The sequence below is a fragment of the Ursus americanus genome, chromosome 18 (assembly GCF_024610735.1).
Source record: "Ursus americanus isolate L20-20 chromosome 18, mUrsAme1.1.p, whole genome shotgun sequence".
Classification (NCBI taxonomy): Eukaryota; Metazoa; Chordata; class Mammalia; order Carnivora; family Ursidae; genus Ursus; species Ursus americanus.
Window position 1 is genome coordinate 47,677,679 of NC_142144.1, and position 16,066 is coordinate 47,693,744.

Consider the following 16,066-nt stretch of genomic DNA (forward strand, 5'->3'; position numbering starts at 1 on the left):
GTTTGAGGTCAGGGACAGGAGATTGGAAAGTATTTAACTGCAATGGTGCATTTCCAGCAAGAGTGATATAATTTTGCGTTGTAAAAAGATGCAGAGGCAAAACAGAACCCAGGGAGACCATTTAGGACGCACCGATGGTGGCCTGGACTTAGGGCAATTGTGGTTATTGGCCTGCGCGAAAGGGAAGGTGTTATTCTGCGACAGGACGACGATGACGGCAGAGCTGTTGGAGGACAGGCAGAGAAACAAATCACGGCTTTCAGGGCGTCCTGCTGTGAACAGCCGGAACCAGAGCAGGGCAAGCTTCTGAACTAAAAATCTCCAGACGGTGTCTAAGGTACAGGAGAGGCCAAGAGAGCTGAACTCCGGTCCTGCCCTTCTTCCATGGTACCAGCAAAGGCGGGGTGTCCAGGATCGAGCGGGGACTCTACCCTCGCTCAGGACAGTGCGGGATAGACCCACCTCCGGAGACACTAACCTTCAGAAACAAACTCACCGCAGCACTCACACCCAGCAGGGCCGACCTCCCTAAGCGAATTCACCCCGCCTCCAGAAGTACCGCCTACCTGCGATCACTTCCGCTATCCCAGAGGCCCGCTTATCTCGCGAGAATTAGAAGTGCCTATGAGACGTGGGCTAAGCGGAAGTCGGGCCTCTTTTTCGTGGCGCCTCGGAGGCGGTAGGCTGCTTCAGGATGAAGGTAGGAAGTGGTGGAGGCTACGAAATGGGCCGGGGGAAGGTGGATCGAGCCCCAGAACGCTGCATTGCCACAGTCCTGGCTCCCCAGAGCCCTAGATCTAGGTGGAGAAGGGTCTGAGGCGGGAGAAAGCCTGCCGCTCTCGGGTCCAGGGGTCCTTGGGAGAGCGGATGGCGAGCGATTACGGCTGGAGCCGCGCCGGGCGGGGAGCGCCATGGTGGCGTCCTCACACCCGGCCCGGCAGATGCGGCCCTCCTGCCTCGCTGGCGGCCCGTGGGTCGGGCTCTGACAGGCTGAAAGGCTGCGGAGGACCCTTCGCCCCCGGAGTCATTCCTTGAGGCAAAATCAGCCCGATTTTTAGTGCGGTGCTTGTGCGTTATTACGCGCACGCATGCTTCAGCTAACAAAACCGACATGTTAAGGTATCTGCTCCTTGTCTGGGGGTTGCATGAAAGGCTTTCTGGTGGTTCTGCCGTTTTTTAAAACTCTCCCCCCCCCACCCCCCTTTAATCCTTAGCTGAACATCTCCTTCCCAGCTACTGGCTGCCAGAAACTCATTGAAGTGGACGATGAACGCAAACTTCGTACGTTTTATGAGAAGCGTATGGCCACAGAAGTTGCTGCCGATGCTCTGGGTGAAGAATGGAAGGTACTGAATTGAACTGTTCCAGCTATTTGAGATGGTCAGCGCTGTTGGAAATTGGTGCATATAGCGGGGTTCAGACTCCAGGTTCTGTCTTCTGACCTTGGGTTGCTTCCACTTGTCTCTTCGAAGTAGAGCTATCACCTTGCGGGGTTCTATGTATATCGAAGGGCAAAACAGACCTCAGGTTTTTAAACAAGTGCTCACAAGGGTTGTTTCTGGTTGGTTGCTTGTTTGCATTTTGGTTTCTTAACATCTTTACCTCACTGGAACTGTTACATGTAGTAAAACCTAAGTAGAACTTGATTGAAGGGAATTTGCTGATTGATCTTGCCAGATTGAAGATCTAGGCCAAACTTAGTAACCAGAGAAAACTGTAAGTTTCAAATTGGTTTTAGCACACTTCCTAGGATTTAAGGACCATAATCCTTTATTTTACAAGGTGTCTTTGTATTCTACAGGGTTATGTGGTTCGAATCAGTGGTGGCAATGACAAACAAGGCTTCCCCATGAAGCAGGGTGTCTTGACCCATGGCCGTGTCCGCCTGCTGCTGAGTAAGGGGCATTCCTGCTATAGGCCGAGGAGAACTGGAGAGAGAAAACGCAAATCCGTGCGGGGTTGCATTGTGGATGCCAATCTCAGTGTTCTCAACTTGGTCATTGTAAAAAAAGGTAAGGTTTACTTACGTTCTTGAGTTTGGTTTCTGTTGACATCAATTTAAAAGCTGATTACCCAAATGCTTTTTCATTTGCAGTATCCACAGTTTGACCAGTGGACTTGTTTCTTTACCAATGCATAAACAGTAATTAACAGTTATTGTTTATAAGAAAGTTGTGGAATTAAAAAGGTCTGATCACTTTCCTCTTTTAGGGGAGAAGGATATTCCTGGACTCACTGATACTACTGTGCCTCGTCGCCTGGGGCCCAAAAGAGCCAGCAGAATCCGCAAGCTTTTCAATCTCTCTAAAGAAGATGATGTCCGCCAGTATGTTGTGAGAAAGCCCCTAAACAAAGAAGGTAGGGAAGATTATGCAACTTGGGGTTTGCTTAATTTCATTTGTCTGTAGCATCTTGTATATTAGAGAGTCCATGTATTATGTATTGACTGGTTTAAGTATTTTAGGAAAAGACTGGGAAGAGGGTCAGGATAGGCACTTGTTACTAATCCTTGTGTCTGATGCTTCTAGCTAGAGTATTACAATTTTACTTGAAATTTTACCTGAGTTATACTGATATATATTTATCTGAAGATAACTTATCAGACCTAAAGGTCATTACTTTTGGGTAGGGGTCGGGAAAATGATAGAAAATTCTATGATTGAACACGCTCACTTCCTATCCACTTTTGCTTTCTTTACATATTAGAGATTCTGTTTTTACAGAAGTAATGCTTTCATCAGCTGAAGTTGCTGTAACTCCTTGCCCTTATTTTCTTAATCTGAGATGTGGATAGCAATAGTAGGAGTTGTGGCCATTAGAAGAAAAATACTTTATTCAAAATCTTAGGAACAGGTGTTTGGGGTTTTGGAGTTTTAATATTTTGAGGTGGTATATAGTAGATAACGTGGTTAGGGAACATAACCCATCACTGGTGACACAGCAGTGCTCTGTAACGTGACTGTCTCTAGTAAAGTGTAGGGATATTTATTTTCATTATGTGGAATAAAGAGCATGTCAGTTCAGGTCGGGTTTTCCTGACAATTGTGAAAAGATTTGGTTGGGTTTTGGCATCGGGGACTTAAAAACCTACACCTGGCATATAGCGAGTGCTCATGGGTCACTCCAAATACCTGAACCACCTATGTGTGAGGTATTAAAGTGTTGGGGATATAGTATAAAAGGACAAGTTATTCTCCTGCAGTTTACACTTAAGAAGTGGCAGTTGCCCATTATCAACACCACTGGCAATACCAGTGTAGTGTGTTCTAGTTAACAGGTGTTTATAGCATGGTTCTTACAGCTTTATAATTAAGGTTAATTAAGGTGTTCGACTTCAGCAAAACCTGAACAATTAGTTTTAGAATTTTTGCCTGAGCTATTTGTCACTCCCACTAGGTGTCTACAAACTCAAATGATTGCATCTAAAGAGACTATTGCTCCAGAGCAGATCTGTACCACATAGGAGTTGGGACTTAAAGAGCACACAGGCTAAGTGAAGGTACTCTGTGGACTGTGTGCTGCACATTCTAATGTTAATGGTTTCGTTCCCCAGATTGGCAGGATCTGCTTTGGAAAATACTAGATTCAAGCATAAGGGATTCAGGAGTGTGGTTAGGGTGGTGGTGCAGATAGAGCTTTACTTAGTTTTCATAGATAAGAAGTTACACATACACAGTTAATACAGTTTTAAAATAATGCACCTGTGTCTTAGAGTACAAAAATATATAATACCCTACGAAGACAATCTAATGGTGGAAGGGAAATCAAAGTTGAGTAGAAAAAAGCGTGGGGTATGACTTCCCTCAAGCGGAGTAGCCTAAATTTACAGTCTTGAAGTTGACATCCCAACTAGAGATGTAGTTTAATGAGCTGTTTTAGGATTAAATGTGCTAATCAGGAAAACACTGGCACCTAGTAGACAAAGTTAATCTGTTCACTTTTCAAAAGGACTTTCCAGTTGCTATTTTAACCCATCTTGGCTTTTTGTTGGCAGAGTAGTTATTAAGTTATACAGTAGTGTAGATTTCACCTAAAAGGTCTCATACAGGTAAGTTTTCCTACGTAGTCCTGTTAGTAATGTTTTAAAAATGTAGATATGGATCCTAATCAACACGGGTATTCTTAAGAAGTGATTGAATCATCTGAATTTTCAGGTAAGAAACCTAGAACCAAAGCACCCAAGATTCAGCGTCTTGTTACTCCGCGTGTCCTCCAACACAAACGTCGGCGTATTGCTTTGAAGAAACAGCGCACTAAGAAAAATAAGGAAGAGGCTGCAGAATATGCTAAACTTTTGGCCAAGAGAATGAAGGTAAGTCAGGAAGACTGGGGGAGGAAAAGTCAGGCCCGACTTTCGATTTTTAAGCCAGACAAGCTATAACTGCTTTTTTGTTTTGTTCAGGAGGCCAAAGAAAAACGCCAGGAACAGATTGCCAAGAGACGGAGGCTGTCCTCTCTGAGAGCTTCTACCTCTAAGTCTGAGTCCAGTCAAAAATGAGATTTTCTAAGAGTGACAAATAAATAAGATCAGACATCAAATCACCTTTATTGACTTTTCATTGATGACAAAACATAGATAACTGGAGAGAAAATGGAGATCGATAAGGGAGTATCGTATATAGCAGTCTGATGGTGGATAAAGTGTGTAGGAGATACTTGAAAGTGATATCTTTCGAGGTTAGAGGCTGAGACCATACTTTAACAGTGGGTGAGATGGCCAGAACAGGGTTTCTTTTGGGATGGGTGCGTGGCTCAGGAAAGGGATTCTGAGCATAAGGTACCTATTGCTTTTTCAGCAAGACATGGAACAATTTGGGGGAAATAAAGGTCTAGGACTATTCATCTTTTGTACACTTTATTTTGAGGAATACAATTTTAAAGATCTATACACAATACATGAAAAGTGCCCTTAAGAAGATGGACATTTGTCATACGTAAAAAAGATACCTTGTTAAAAGTATAGTTAACAGATATCATTTTAAAACAGTTCACAAAGCTTTTAAAACCAGTGCAAATTGTATTAACAAAAGCTTTCAACTCTCGGTGAATTGTTATTCATGCATTTTACAGTTTCACACTGTGCCTTTAAGAAACACTTGGATCAATGAAGGTTGCACAAAGAGAAAGTAGTATACTTTTTCTAATGTAGCCTGTCTAGTTTCTATATTAATGCAGTCAGAACTAAACTTCACAGACTAGAAGGCTCTTAAAAAGGCACATTAGGCTTTAAGGGTGAAGAATTGGGAGTTCCTTATTTGCTGGAGTATACGTTTTAACCATCAGTGAGTAAAATTTTCAAATTGCTTTAACATAGAGACTAAAGCTGTGCTTTGCACTTGAAATGCGCTTATCAATCACCTGCAGATCTGACCAAAAGGTAGATTGTGATTCACAAGATTTGTGGCCCCAGATTCTACATTACTAATTAAGTTTCCAGCTAATGCCAATAATGCCAGTCTCTGGACTAGACTAGCTGAGTAGATTCTTAGACAAAAGGGAGATCGGTGTTGCTCTTAATACGTGGTATTAGGAAGTTACATAACGTGAAAAATTGTAATTGGCAGTTGATGTTATAAATTAACGTCAAACTAAAAAGGGAAAATGTAGCATTTGTAAGTGATAACGCAAAATAAAAAGGAATAAACACTGCAGTCATGGGTAACTTAAAGGCCAGGAGGCAAGTCTGGTATACAGCCCAGAGTTCTGTACTAACAGTACCTGGTTGGTTCTAATATGACAGGAGAACCACCACCATGCTTTCTTGTATCAAGGAGTGCAGTCACTAAAGTGGACAGATAACGGCTGAGCTAGGCTGTTGAACTCGTTAATTCTGGCAGATTTATGATGGAAACTACTTTTCAAAGGGGGGGATGCTAGACAGTATTTCAGCAGTAATGTTTAATCCTGCAATACTAGTTTGTACCAAGAATGAAGTTAATAAAAGAGCAACAACTGACTATCCCACAATTATAGGAGTCATTTATGCTTATGTTCTGCCTGCTTATTAACTCTTAACCATGCAGGTTGCTGTAATTGACAAAATGTAGCTCACGTCAAATCAGACTCTCAAATCCAAAACGAGTGTAAGGTAATGCTAAACATCCGGACTAATTTGAAAGATTGTTCGCAGAAGTTCTCAGGCTTTCCAGTTTCATACATTGCTACAAATCATTCTAGATATTTCTAAATGTATGGATAATGACTGCATATCTGGCTTTCTGGTTTCGTTTGCAGTAAATTTTTAGTGGTCCCCTTTCTGTGGTAGGTGCTAGAAAAAGGCCTTTGTGTACTTTGAACACAAAACAGCCCCTACTTCTAAATGAAAGCAGCAGGCTAAGTTTTCCAATGTATAATGGCTGAGTTATTTAGAATGTTCGAAGAAGTTACCAGAAAATGTATACTTTGGTACAGGATAGCCAAATCTTAGATGTGTAAGGAGATCATCATTACACTTACTAGTAGGAAATGCTTTGGTAAGTAGTTTAGTTCAAGTTAATGAACGCAAAATCACAAAGGTTAGAATTGTACATATTTCAGGAGCCTTAAAGATGGGACAGAGACAAGCACAGCAAACTTAAGAATTTTCCATTTTATTCAACCTCAAGCTTATATGCAAGGTAACTCCAAACTCTGTTGGGGCAGTGTTAAGTACCAGGTGTTACGTTGCAAAAATATATACTCTGAGATAGTGCAAATGATCCATTTTTAAGGTAATGAGAGTTGTACATAATTTCTGACAAGTTCTTTCACTCAGCAATTTCATAATAAATTGAAACAAAATCTGCGTAGGTTAGATTAACCCTGAAATGTTGAAAGACTTTTTAAAAGATTACACCAGGTGGGAGATTTGTGCTATTAACCGTACCCCCTGGAAATATTTTTATCAACTGATTTAGTCATCTGCATAATTACTGTAAAAGCACACATAACCATTGGCTTTTTAAACCTTGAAGAGTTAAGGCAAACTTAACTGTTCCTAAGGGCTGTTCTTAATGAAAGGCATGATAAAATGTCAGAGAGGCATGTGAGGTCATGATTTTCTTGAACCTACTGGCAGCAAACTCAATAAGCTTTAATGTTTTAAGACTTAATTGATCCATCCTAAAAAACTGTATTTACAAATGCACAAATAATAAGCATACAAATTAAATATTATACAAGAATAAAATTTCTGTGTGCAGTGCAAGTTTATCCCACAGGTTTTTAAAAGTGACCAATAGCAACAATTAATGTACCTGAACAATTTCAGGTCCAAAAAAATAAACACAAGCATTTTAAGCATGTTCCAATTTTGTAAATTATGAGGCTGATTTAACTGCATTTAAATTCTATGATTGGTTCATTTATTCCAATCTTAAAGCTGTTGCAAATTAACATGGTTTGGGAAGAGGATGAAAAGTAAGGTGGATATTCAAGATAAAATCCACTAAGGAAGAGAATACATAATATGATGGATGAAGAAATAGACTGTCATCAGACTTTAAGGTAATTTTGATTAATGACTACAGCTGAGTTTAACAGTAGTCATTTAAGAGTTGCAGACCCCTTTCAGAAAATTGTATTGCAACATGCAGTCTAAGAATTTTAATAAATATAATATGGCTGTACATAAAAATACCTACACAGCCACACATATATACACACATACACAAAAAGGTTGCTCTTATAATTGAGATTTCATTTGTTTTGGGGTTAGGCAAGTTTACATTAAACTGCTATTCCCCAAGGCCAACAACTTCAAATATAAACAAACTGCCAAGATTAGTTTCGCATTATCAAACTGCATATACTGAGAAATCCAAAAACAGTTTTCAAGCAGAGGCAGATGAACCACTCAGAATTTGCAAACCTTCAGACACTAACCCTGGGGCATTTTTATGGGATTTTTATGTTGCGAGATGATTCAGTATAGATTACGTTTCATTATATATTGTCCCAAGAGTTAACTTCATTTCCCTTTCATCAGTTGTTAGGATTTGGAACAAACCTTGAATGTCTGCCAACTGAATCTATTCCCTCAAGCGCTGTGTGTCAAATATCTAGTGAAATCTTACTTAAATGAGGGGCGCTCCAAAACACTTCCTGCACCACTCCATACTGACACTTGGCGGAGCATCAATTGTCTGCAACTTCCCAAGAATCTCTGAAGATAGATTATTGTATGCAAGTCCATACTCATTGTCAAAAGCCTCTGAAAGACATTTCCAAAAATGCAGTAATTTGTTAAACAGAAGTCATAAATTGAAAAATGGTAATCAAGTCATTTCATATATATCTATAAACTGCATCTTTAAGAGAAATCTTTGCAAGGGTAAGGGCAGTATTTACCCCTACCAATTACAATTTTGTAAATTACTTTAGAAAATGAAAGAACCTCCTTTAGTGATCCTTAATTAGCCAACTTACCAATATCAATATTCTCTCTTCCAAGAGATACTAATGATAAGAAGAGGATTTCTCGGTATAAACTCCTATAAAACAAATATTTTTAAAGTTAATGGGCACAGAGCATAAAAATACATGAAGGTTTTGTAAAATGGTGAAAAATGATTAAATTCTATAGTTAATGTATCCATGTCAGTGTGGTTTTGATACAACAATACAGTTAGGAGATGTCACCTTTAGGGGAAGTTGGGTGAAAAGTATGAGTACTGTGCTACTTTTTGCTATTCACTCTGAATTTCTATTTCAAATTAAAAAGTTATGGACATAAGGCTTCACACTAAAAACTATTTTAAATAGCTTATTTTAACCTTATTATAATATTTTAACAATATAAATACAGCTGACCCTTGAACAACATGGGATTGAATTTCATGGGTCCACCTATATATGTTGGGGTTTTTTCCAATACAGCAGAGTACTGTAAAGGTATTTTCTCTGCTAAACTTATTGTAAATAATTCATTATATAATACATACAACATACAAAATGTGTTAACTGTTTATGTTACTGGTGGGACTTCTGGTCAACAGCTATTAAGTTTTGGGGTAGTCAAAAATTATATACAGATTATCGATTGCATGGGGGGTTAACTGTAATAGGTAACTCTTTTAAGTCTACTTTGCAATTAAAATGTGCAAAAGCAGAGTCTCCTCTCATCTTCTGCCACCTGACAAAGTAACACTAATTTTTAAGTAAGTTGGGCGTCTAAAACCCTTGGACACTGTGAAAAGTGGTGTGGTCACTTTACTATTCAATCCCATGATAAAGGATAAACCGTATCTGGTTTGTGAACATGAAAGTGTTACAAATCAAACCTTCGAAATGAGCTTCATAGTTCAGTTAAAAATGAAGGAAAGCTTAAGAAATGAACTGATTTCAGAGTATTTAACATAGAAAAAAAAATTAGAGTAATGCTGATTCTGATAACGCTTCAGATAGCTTTGTTTAGAAGCTTCAGAAGCCGTAATGTATCATTTCTAATTTTCCTTCCCTGCCTTTAAACTACAGATGCTTGAAACTAGCTGCTCTTTAGACTGCAAAGATCATCTCTATCTCAGCTGTTGAGATTACAAAAGGATCCATTCATTTTCATAATCAGTTCATGCTCTATCACTTCTGAGGTTATCTTCAAAGATGCCATGACCAAAGAAATTTGCAGAGGACCTGGAGACTGTTAGTATTTGGTAGCATTTCTTATGCCACCTTTTCTGAGGTTTCCGCTGCAAAATTCACTTCTACTGAGACTGGGATGAGTACTAGTCTCTGCATGTTAGCAAACAACAGTAAGAGGATCAGGAAAGCTCCATATCCTTTGTAATTTACTGTTTCCATCACTTTTCTAAATTGTTTCTATTCCTAAACAGGTTTTTTGTTTTTTTTTTAATGTCCCACAAGAAAATAAAAGGTAAGACAGCAGGTTGACAGGGCCTGAACCAGTAGTACCTATGTGTAACATCACTGCTAACAAATTCGTAGACTTCTGGGGAACAGCAGTAATGTTTCCCAAAGACTCAGGGCATTTTAGACATGAATGAATGACCTCCTCAAGTTTACTCCTCCACACACAACTTTCATAATGTTTGCTCAAGGAGGAGCAGATCTATTTGGGCAACACTTTTTGAAACAATCAGGTGTTCTATAGTGAGTGTGTTCCTTTTACAACTACACAAATTTTAAAAATAATAAACATGAAATTATCTTGAGTGGCATGAAGCAAACACTGGGCTCTTACCTTTGTCTCTTCATGTCTGGCTTTATTAGCTGTGAAAGTAGATTGATGGGTTTCAGAACATCATTATGTTGAATACTCTGCCTGATGGTTTCTACTAAAGTGCTTGTTGCTGCTTGTTCCTCTGACAGGAGAGTCAGTTTCTTTTCAGAATCTAGTAGTAAGAACACAGTAAGTAATACTCTAAATTGGGAAAAAAAAAAGTTTTTTTTTTCCCCCAGAGTGGTAGCATTTTCTAGTCTTTTATTCAACCTCACCTCCTCCCTACCAGTAAAATTATGTGTCAATGTGACCAGCTAAAAAATATTTTTCCTGCTTTCTTCAGATAGGATCCCTTTGCCTTTTCCCTGAATGTAGGGGTTCCTTCTTCAGGCTGGGATGTGACAGCTTGTACTCCAGCAGCAATCTTGTGACCGTGAAGAAGTAAGACACGACACCAGGGCCTGGGTCGCTGATGAGAGGAGTTGCCTACCAGTCCTGGAGTGTCTACTTCTAACTTCTTTTTTTTTTTTTTTTAAAGATTTTATTTATTTACTTGACACAGAGAGAGAGACAGCCAGCGAGAGAGAGAACACAAGCAGGGGGAGTGAGAGAGGAAGAAGCAGGCTCATAGCAGAGGAGCCTGATGTGGGGCTCGATCCCATAACACCGGGATCACGCCCTGAGCCGAAGGCAGACGCTCAACGACTGAGCCACCCAGGCGCCCCCTACTTCTAACTTCTTTATGTGAGAGAATAATCCACCTGTTTAAGCTTCTGTTATTTGCTATTAAATATAGCAGAGTATAATCCTAATTGATACAATGGTAATTCCACAATTATTAAGAACAAATATTTATATAGATTTCATAAATTACAAAAGTGCTTCAGTATATATTGGAATTTAATCACGCTAACATTAAAAATACACAAAATCGGGGTGCCTGGGTGACTCAGTCAGTTAAGCATCCAACTCCTGGTTTCAGCTGCGGCCATGATCTCAGGGTGAGATCAAGCCTCGCATACGGCTCTGCTGTGTGGACCCTGCTTAAGAGTCCCTCTCCCTCCCTCTCTGCCCCTCCCCCCATTCATGCTCTCTCTCTCTCTCTCAAAAAAAAATAAGTAAATAAAAAATCAACAAAGGGTGCTTGGCCCAGAAAGAAGGGAAAACTTTAATACTGCATGTAATTCCAGCAACCATACAATTTTATTTATATGCACGCTAGTTGCCATGGGAATACGTATCCAGTAGCCCCCTCATCAGCCTCACTTCGAGTGCCTGTCATAAAACAGGCTATTGTATTTTTCATACAACACAGCCTCTTAGGAAAGGCAACTCGCAGAACTTCATTTGCATTCAAAGAAATAAAGTTCTCTGTTACAAGAGGAAATACTGGCTGCTATGGGGTTTGAGTCTAGCTCTTACACCTGCTACATGATGACCTTTGAATATATTTGATTTTTATGCTATGCTGTGATTTTAGAACCTAACCCAAACAGAATCTGCAACTTCGCTATTTCTCCTATAGTTTAGTTTTTTAATTAACACTTGTATTGAAAAATAATTCCCAAACCATTCAATTCACCCACTTAAAGTGTGTAATTCCGTGATTTTTAGTATATTCGTGAAGTTGTGTAACCATCACCACAATCAATTGTGGAAGATTTCTCATCCCCCAAAGAAACCTCCTATCTCTTAGCAGTCTCTCCTCTGTCTCCCCAGCTCTTCAGCCCTAGGCAACCACTAACCTACTTTGTCTCCACAGATGTGCCTATTCTGGATATTCATAGAAAAGAACCCTATTTTCTGTGATTTGTGGCTGGCTGCTTCTGTGTTTTCAAATTTATCCATATTGTACTATGTATCCATATTCATTACTTTTACTTCTAAATAATATTCCATTGTATGGATGTACCATACTTTATTCTTTCCTCAGTGGATGGAGAGTTAGGCCGTTTCCATTATTTGGCTGTAAGAAAATGCTGCTAAGCCCAGTGTACTAATTTTTATACGTATGTTTTCATTTCTCTCGGGCGTATACCCGAGTGCGACTGCTGTGTCTTGTGCTAATTCTGCCATCTTGAGGACCATGAATTGTCTTCCGAAGCAGCTACTCTTTCTTCCACTCAGCAGTGTCGGAGGGTTCTAATTTCTCTATATCCTCACCAACACTTGTTAGTATCTGACCCTTTAGACCACGGCCTATCTGGCAAGTGAGATGTGTACACCGCTGCGGTTTGGATTTGCATGTCTTTGATGTCTCGTGATACTGAGCATCTTTTCATTTGCTTTTGGCCATTTACAACATCCTTGGAGAACCGTCTATTCAGATCCTGCTGTGGTCTGAAGGTCTGTCTGCCCACATTTCTTAGGTTGAAAGACCTCATACCAAATACTATGGTATCTGGAGCGGAGGCCTTGGGAAGCAGCATGTCATGAGGGCAGAGTCCTCACAAACAGGTTAGTGCCTGTTAAAAAAAAGGGGGGGGTGGGATACCAGAGTTCCCTCATCCCTTCTGCCACCTGAAAGGATATAATGAGAAGTCTGCAACCTGGAAGAGGGCCCTGAACTGCCCACGCTGGCCCCCTGATCTTGGACTTCCAGCCTCGAGAACTGTGAGAAATACATTTCTGTTGTTTATAAGCCCCCCAGTCTGTGGTATTTGGTTACAGCAGCCAGAATGGACTAAAACAGATCCTTTGCCCATTTTTTAAATAGGTGGGGTTTTTTATTGCTGAGTCATAGGAGTTCTTCAAACATTTTGAGTATCTTTTTTAAGTTGTATTATTGGCATAGATGCTTCCCCCATTCTGTGTGTTAACATTTTTTGATGGTTTATTTTTCAGCACAGAAGTTTCTGATTTTGATTAAGTCCAATTTATTTATTTTTTTCTTTTCTCACTTGTGCTTCTGGTAGCGGTGTATCTAAGGAGGTCTGTCCTATACAAGGTCATGAACGTTTACTCCTGTGTTTTCCTCTAAGAGTTCCGTTGTTCTTACATTTAGATCTATGATCCATTTATGTATAACTTGAGGAAGTGCTCCAACTTTGGGGTGTTGTTTTTTGCATGTTGCTCCAGTTGTCCCAGCACCATTTGTTGAAAACACTATTCTTCATCCACTCAATGGTCTTGGCACTCTTGTTGAAAGACAAATGACTACATACATATGAGAGTTTACTTCTGGAAACTCAGCTCTATTCTATTGAGACAGATAGATAGGTATCTCCCTATGCCAGTATCCCACTTTCTTTTTTTTTCTTTAAATTGTTGTGTTTTTGTTTGTTTTTGTTTTTAATAGAGTGTGTGAGCAGGGAGAGGCAGAGGAGAGGGGGAGAGAATCCCAAGCAGGCACCACACTCCAGTGTAGACCCCGATGTAGAGCTTAAATCTCAGGACCCTGAGATCATGACCTGAGCCCAAACCAAGAGTCGGACCCTTGACCAACTAAGCCACCCAGGCGCCCCAATATCCCACTTTCTTCTTTTTCAAGATTGGGCTATTCTGGGTCCCTTAAATATCCATGTGAATTTTAGGACAGGCTTGTCAATTTCTGTAAAAAAAAGCGACCCGGATTTTTGGTAGAGACTGTGTTGGATCTGTGGCTCTATCTGAAATACTGCACTGCCATCTTAATATTAAATCTTCCAATCTATAAACATGGAATTTCTTACCATTTATTTAGGTCTTCTCTAGTTTTGTGTTTCTGCTTTATTTATTCCTATTTTATTCTTTTTTAAAAAGATTTTATTTATTTTAGAGAGCATGCAAGCAGGGGAAGAGGCAGAGGGAGAGAAATCCTCAAGCCGACTCCCCGCTGAGCACAGAGCTGCACGTGGGGCTTGATCCCAGAACCCTGAGATCATGACCTGAGCCAAAGACATCAAGAGCTCAACCAACTGAGCCACCCAGGTGCCCCTCTTTTTTATCCTTTTTAATGCTATTGTAAATGGAATTATTTTCTTGCTTTCATTTTTGGATTATTCATTGAAAAGTATACGGAAATACAATGAATTTATTTTATTTAATTTAAATTCAGTTAGCCAGCATATAGTACATCATTCATTTTTGGTGTAGTGTTCAATGACTCATTATTTGCATATAACACCCAGTGCTCATCCCATCACATGCCCTCCTTAATGCCCATCACCCAGTTACCCCATCCCCCTACCCAATAGTTAATTTCTATGTATTGATCGTATATCCTGCAACTTTGCTGAAGTTACGACTTCCATATAGTATATGTATTCTCCTTAAAATTTTGGTTAGATCACATAATCTACAAATCTAGTTTTACTTCCTCCTTTCCAATTTGGATGTCTTTTATTTTCTCGCCTAACTGCTCTCTAGTAAGAACTTCCAGCACAATGTTGAATAAAACTGAGGAAAAGAGACATCCTTGTCTTGTTCCTGTACTTAGGGATAAAGTATTCAGTCTTTCACCATCAAGTATGATGTCAACTGTGGGTTTTCGTAGATACTCGTAATTAGGATGAGGAAGTTTGTTTCTATTCCTAACTTGAGTGTTTTTAACAAAGGGTGATTGATTTTGTCCTTTCTTCTATTGGTATGGTGTATTACATTACTTGATTTTTTCCCTAATGAGTCTGGCTAAAGGTCTCTCAATTTGGTTTATCTTTTCAAGAAACCAACTCTTGGTTTAGTTGATCTTTTCTATTTTTTTGTCTCCATTTATTTCCACTCTTTTATTATTTCCTTCCTTTTAACTTTGAGCTTCGTTCTTCTTTTTCTAGTTCCTTTAGATGTTAGAGGTCAGACTGAGATTTTTGTGGTCTTTTGACATAGGCCTGTGGCTCTGTAAACTTCCCTCTTAAAACTGCTTTTGCAGTTTTGCAAAATCCAAAGATTATGGACTACTGTGTTTCCATTTTCATTTATCTCCAAGTATTTTCTTTTTAATTTCCTTTGATTTCCTTCATTGACCCATTGCTTAAGAGAATGCTGTTTAGCCTCTGTTTTGTTTTGTTTTTTCCAGTATTTTTCTTGTAATTGATTTCTAGTTTCACACTGTTGTGGTCAGGGAAGATGCTTGATAGGACTTCCGTCTTCCCAGATTTATCAAGATCTGGTTTTGCAGCCCAACACTGGTCCTAGACAATGTTCTATGTGCACTTGAAAAGAATGTATGTTTTGAGATGAAATATTCTGCATGTATCTATTCAATCTCTCCCTTTTTGTCTGTGAAAATTTGCTTTATATATCTAGGTGCTCCTATATTGGGTGCTTAGATATTCAAAACTGTCATATCCTATTCTTGGATTAATCCTGTCATCATGTGAGGCCCTTCTTTGTCGCTTGCTACAGTCTTTGTTTATAGTCTATTTTTTGTCTGATAAAAGTATTGCTACCCTAGCTGCTTTTGTTTCGTTTGCTTCCATTTGCATGGAGTATCTTTTCCCATCCCTTCCCTCTCATTCTCTGTGTATCTTTAGGTCTAACATAAGTCTCTTGTTGGCAGCATAGAGATGGGTTTTAACTTTTTTTTTTTAATCCATTCTGTCACCCTCTTTTGATTAGAGCATTTAATCCTTTAATCCATTTACATTTAAAGTCATTATTGATAGGTATATAGTTATCACCATTTTGTTCATTGTTTTCTGGTTGTCCTTGTAGTTCTCTTTTCCTTTCTTCATCTTTTCAGGGGCTTTCTGTGCTTGCTGGACTCAGGTGTCTATGTCCTTCCCCAGATTAGGAAAAATCTTTCATTGGGGATATATTCCTCTGTCTCTTCATTTTGTCTAACTCTGTTTATTTCTCTATATGAGGTAGGTCAGCTGTACCTCCTGGTCTTGAAAGTAGTGGCCTTGTGTAGAAGAGGTCCTGTGGTCACCAGAACCAGGTACTCCAAGAGTTTTTGCTGTGTGGGCTCCATGTGTCCTCTTGTAGTGGCTG

At 39.5% G+C, this 16,066-nt stretch overlaps 2 protein-coding genes across 6 annotated transcripts in view; one reads left to right on the forward strand and one right to left on the reverse strand.

The window, feature by feature from the left end:
• Positions 1-587: 587 nt before the first annotated feature.
• RPS6 (ribosomal protein S6) lies at positions 588-4,539 on the forward strand. Its single transcript, XM_045780748.2, has 6 exons — positions 588-700; positions 1,215-1,346; positions 1,802-2,012; positions 2,212-2,358; positions 4,155-4,312; positions 4,403-4,539. The coding sequence occupies exons 1-6, from the start codon at positions 695-697 to the stop codon at positions 4,496-4,498; spliced, it is 750 nt and encodes a 249-aa protein (XP_045636704.1). The 5' UTR covers positions 588-694; the 3' UTR covers positions 4,499-4,539.
• Positions 1,828-16,066, reverse strand: part of DENND4C (DENN domain containing 4C) — a 125,935-nt gene continuing 111,696 nt past the window's right edge. For all 5 annotated transcript variants that reach the window (XM_045780742.2, XM_087869617.1, XM_087869615.1 and 2 more), the window contains 3 exons: positions 10,178-10,328; positions 8,407-8,471; positions 1,828-8,191 (listed from right to left, as the gene is read on the reverse strand). In XM_045780742.2, the coding sequence (XP_045636698.2) occupies positions 8,055-8,191; positions 8,407-8,471; positions 10,178-10,328 (353 nt within the window). In that variant the 3' untranslated portion in view covers positions 1,828-8,054. The remainder of the gene's footprint in view (positions 8,192-8,406; positions 8,472-10,177; positions 10,329-16,066) is intronic.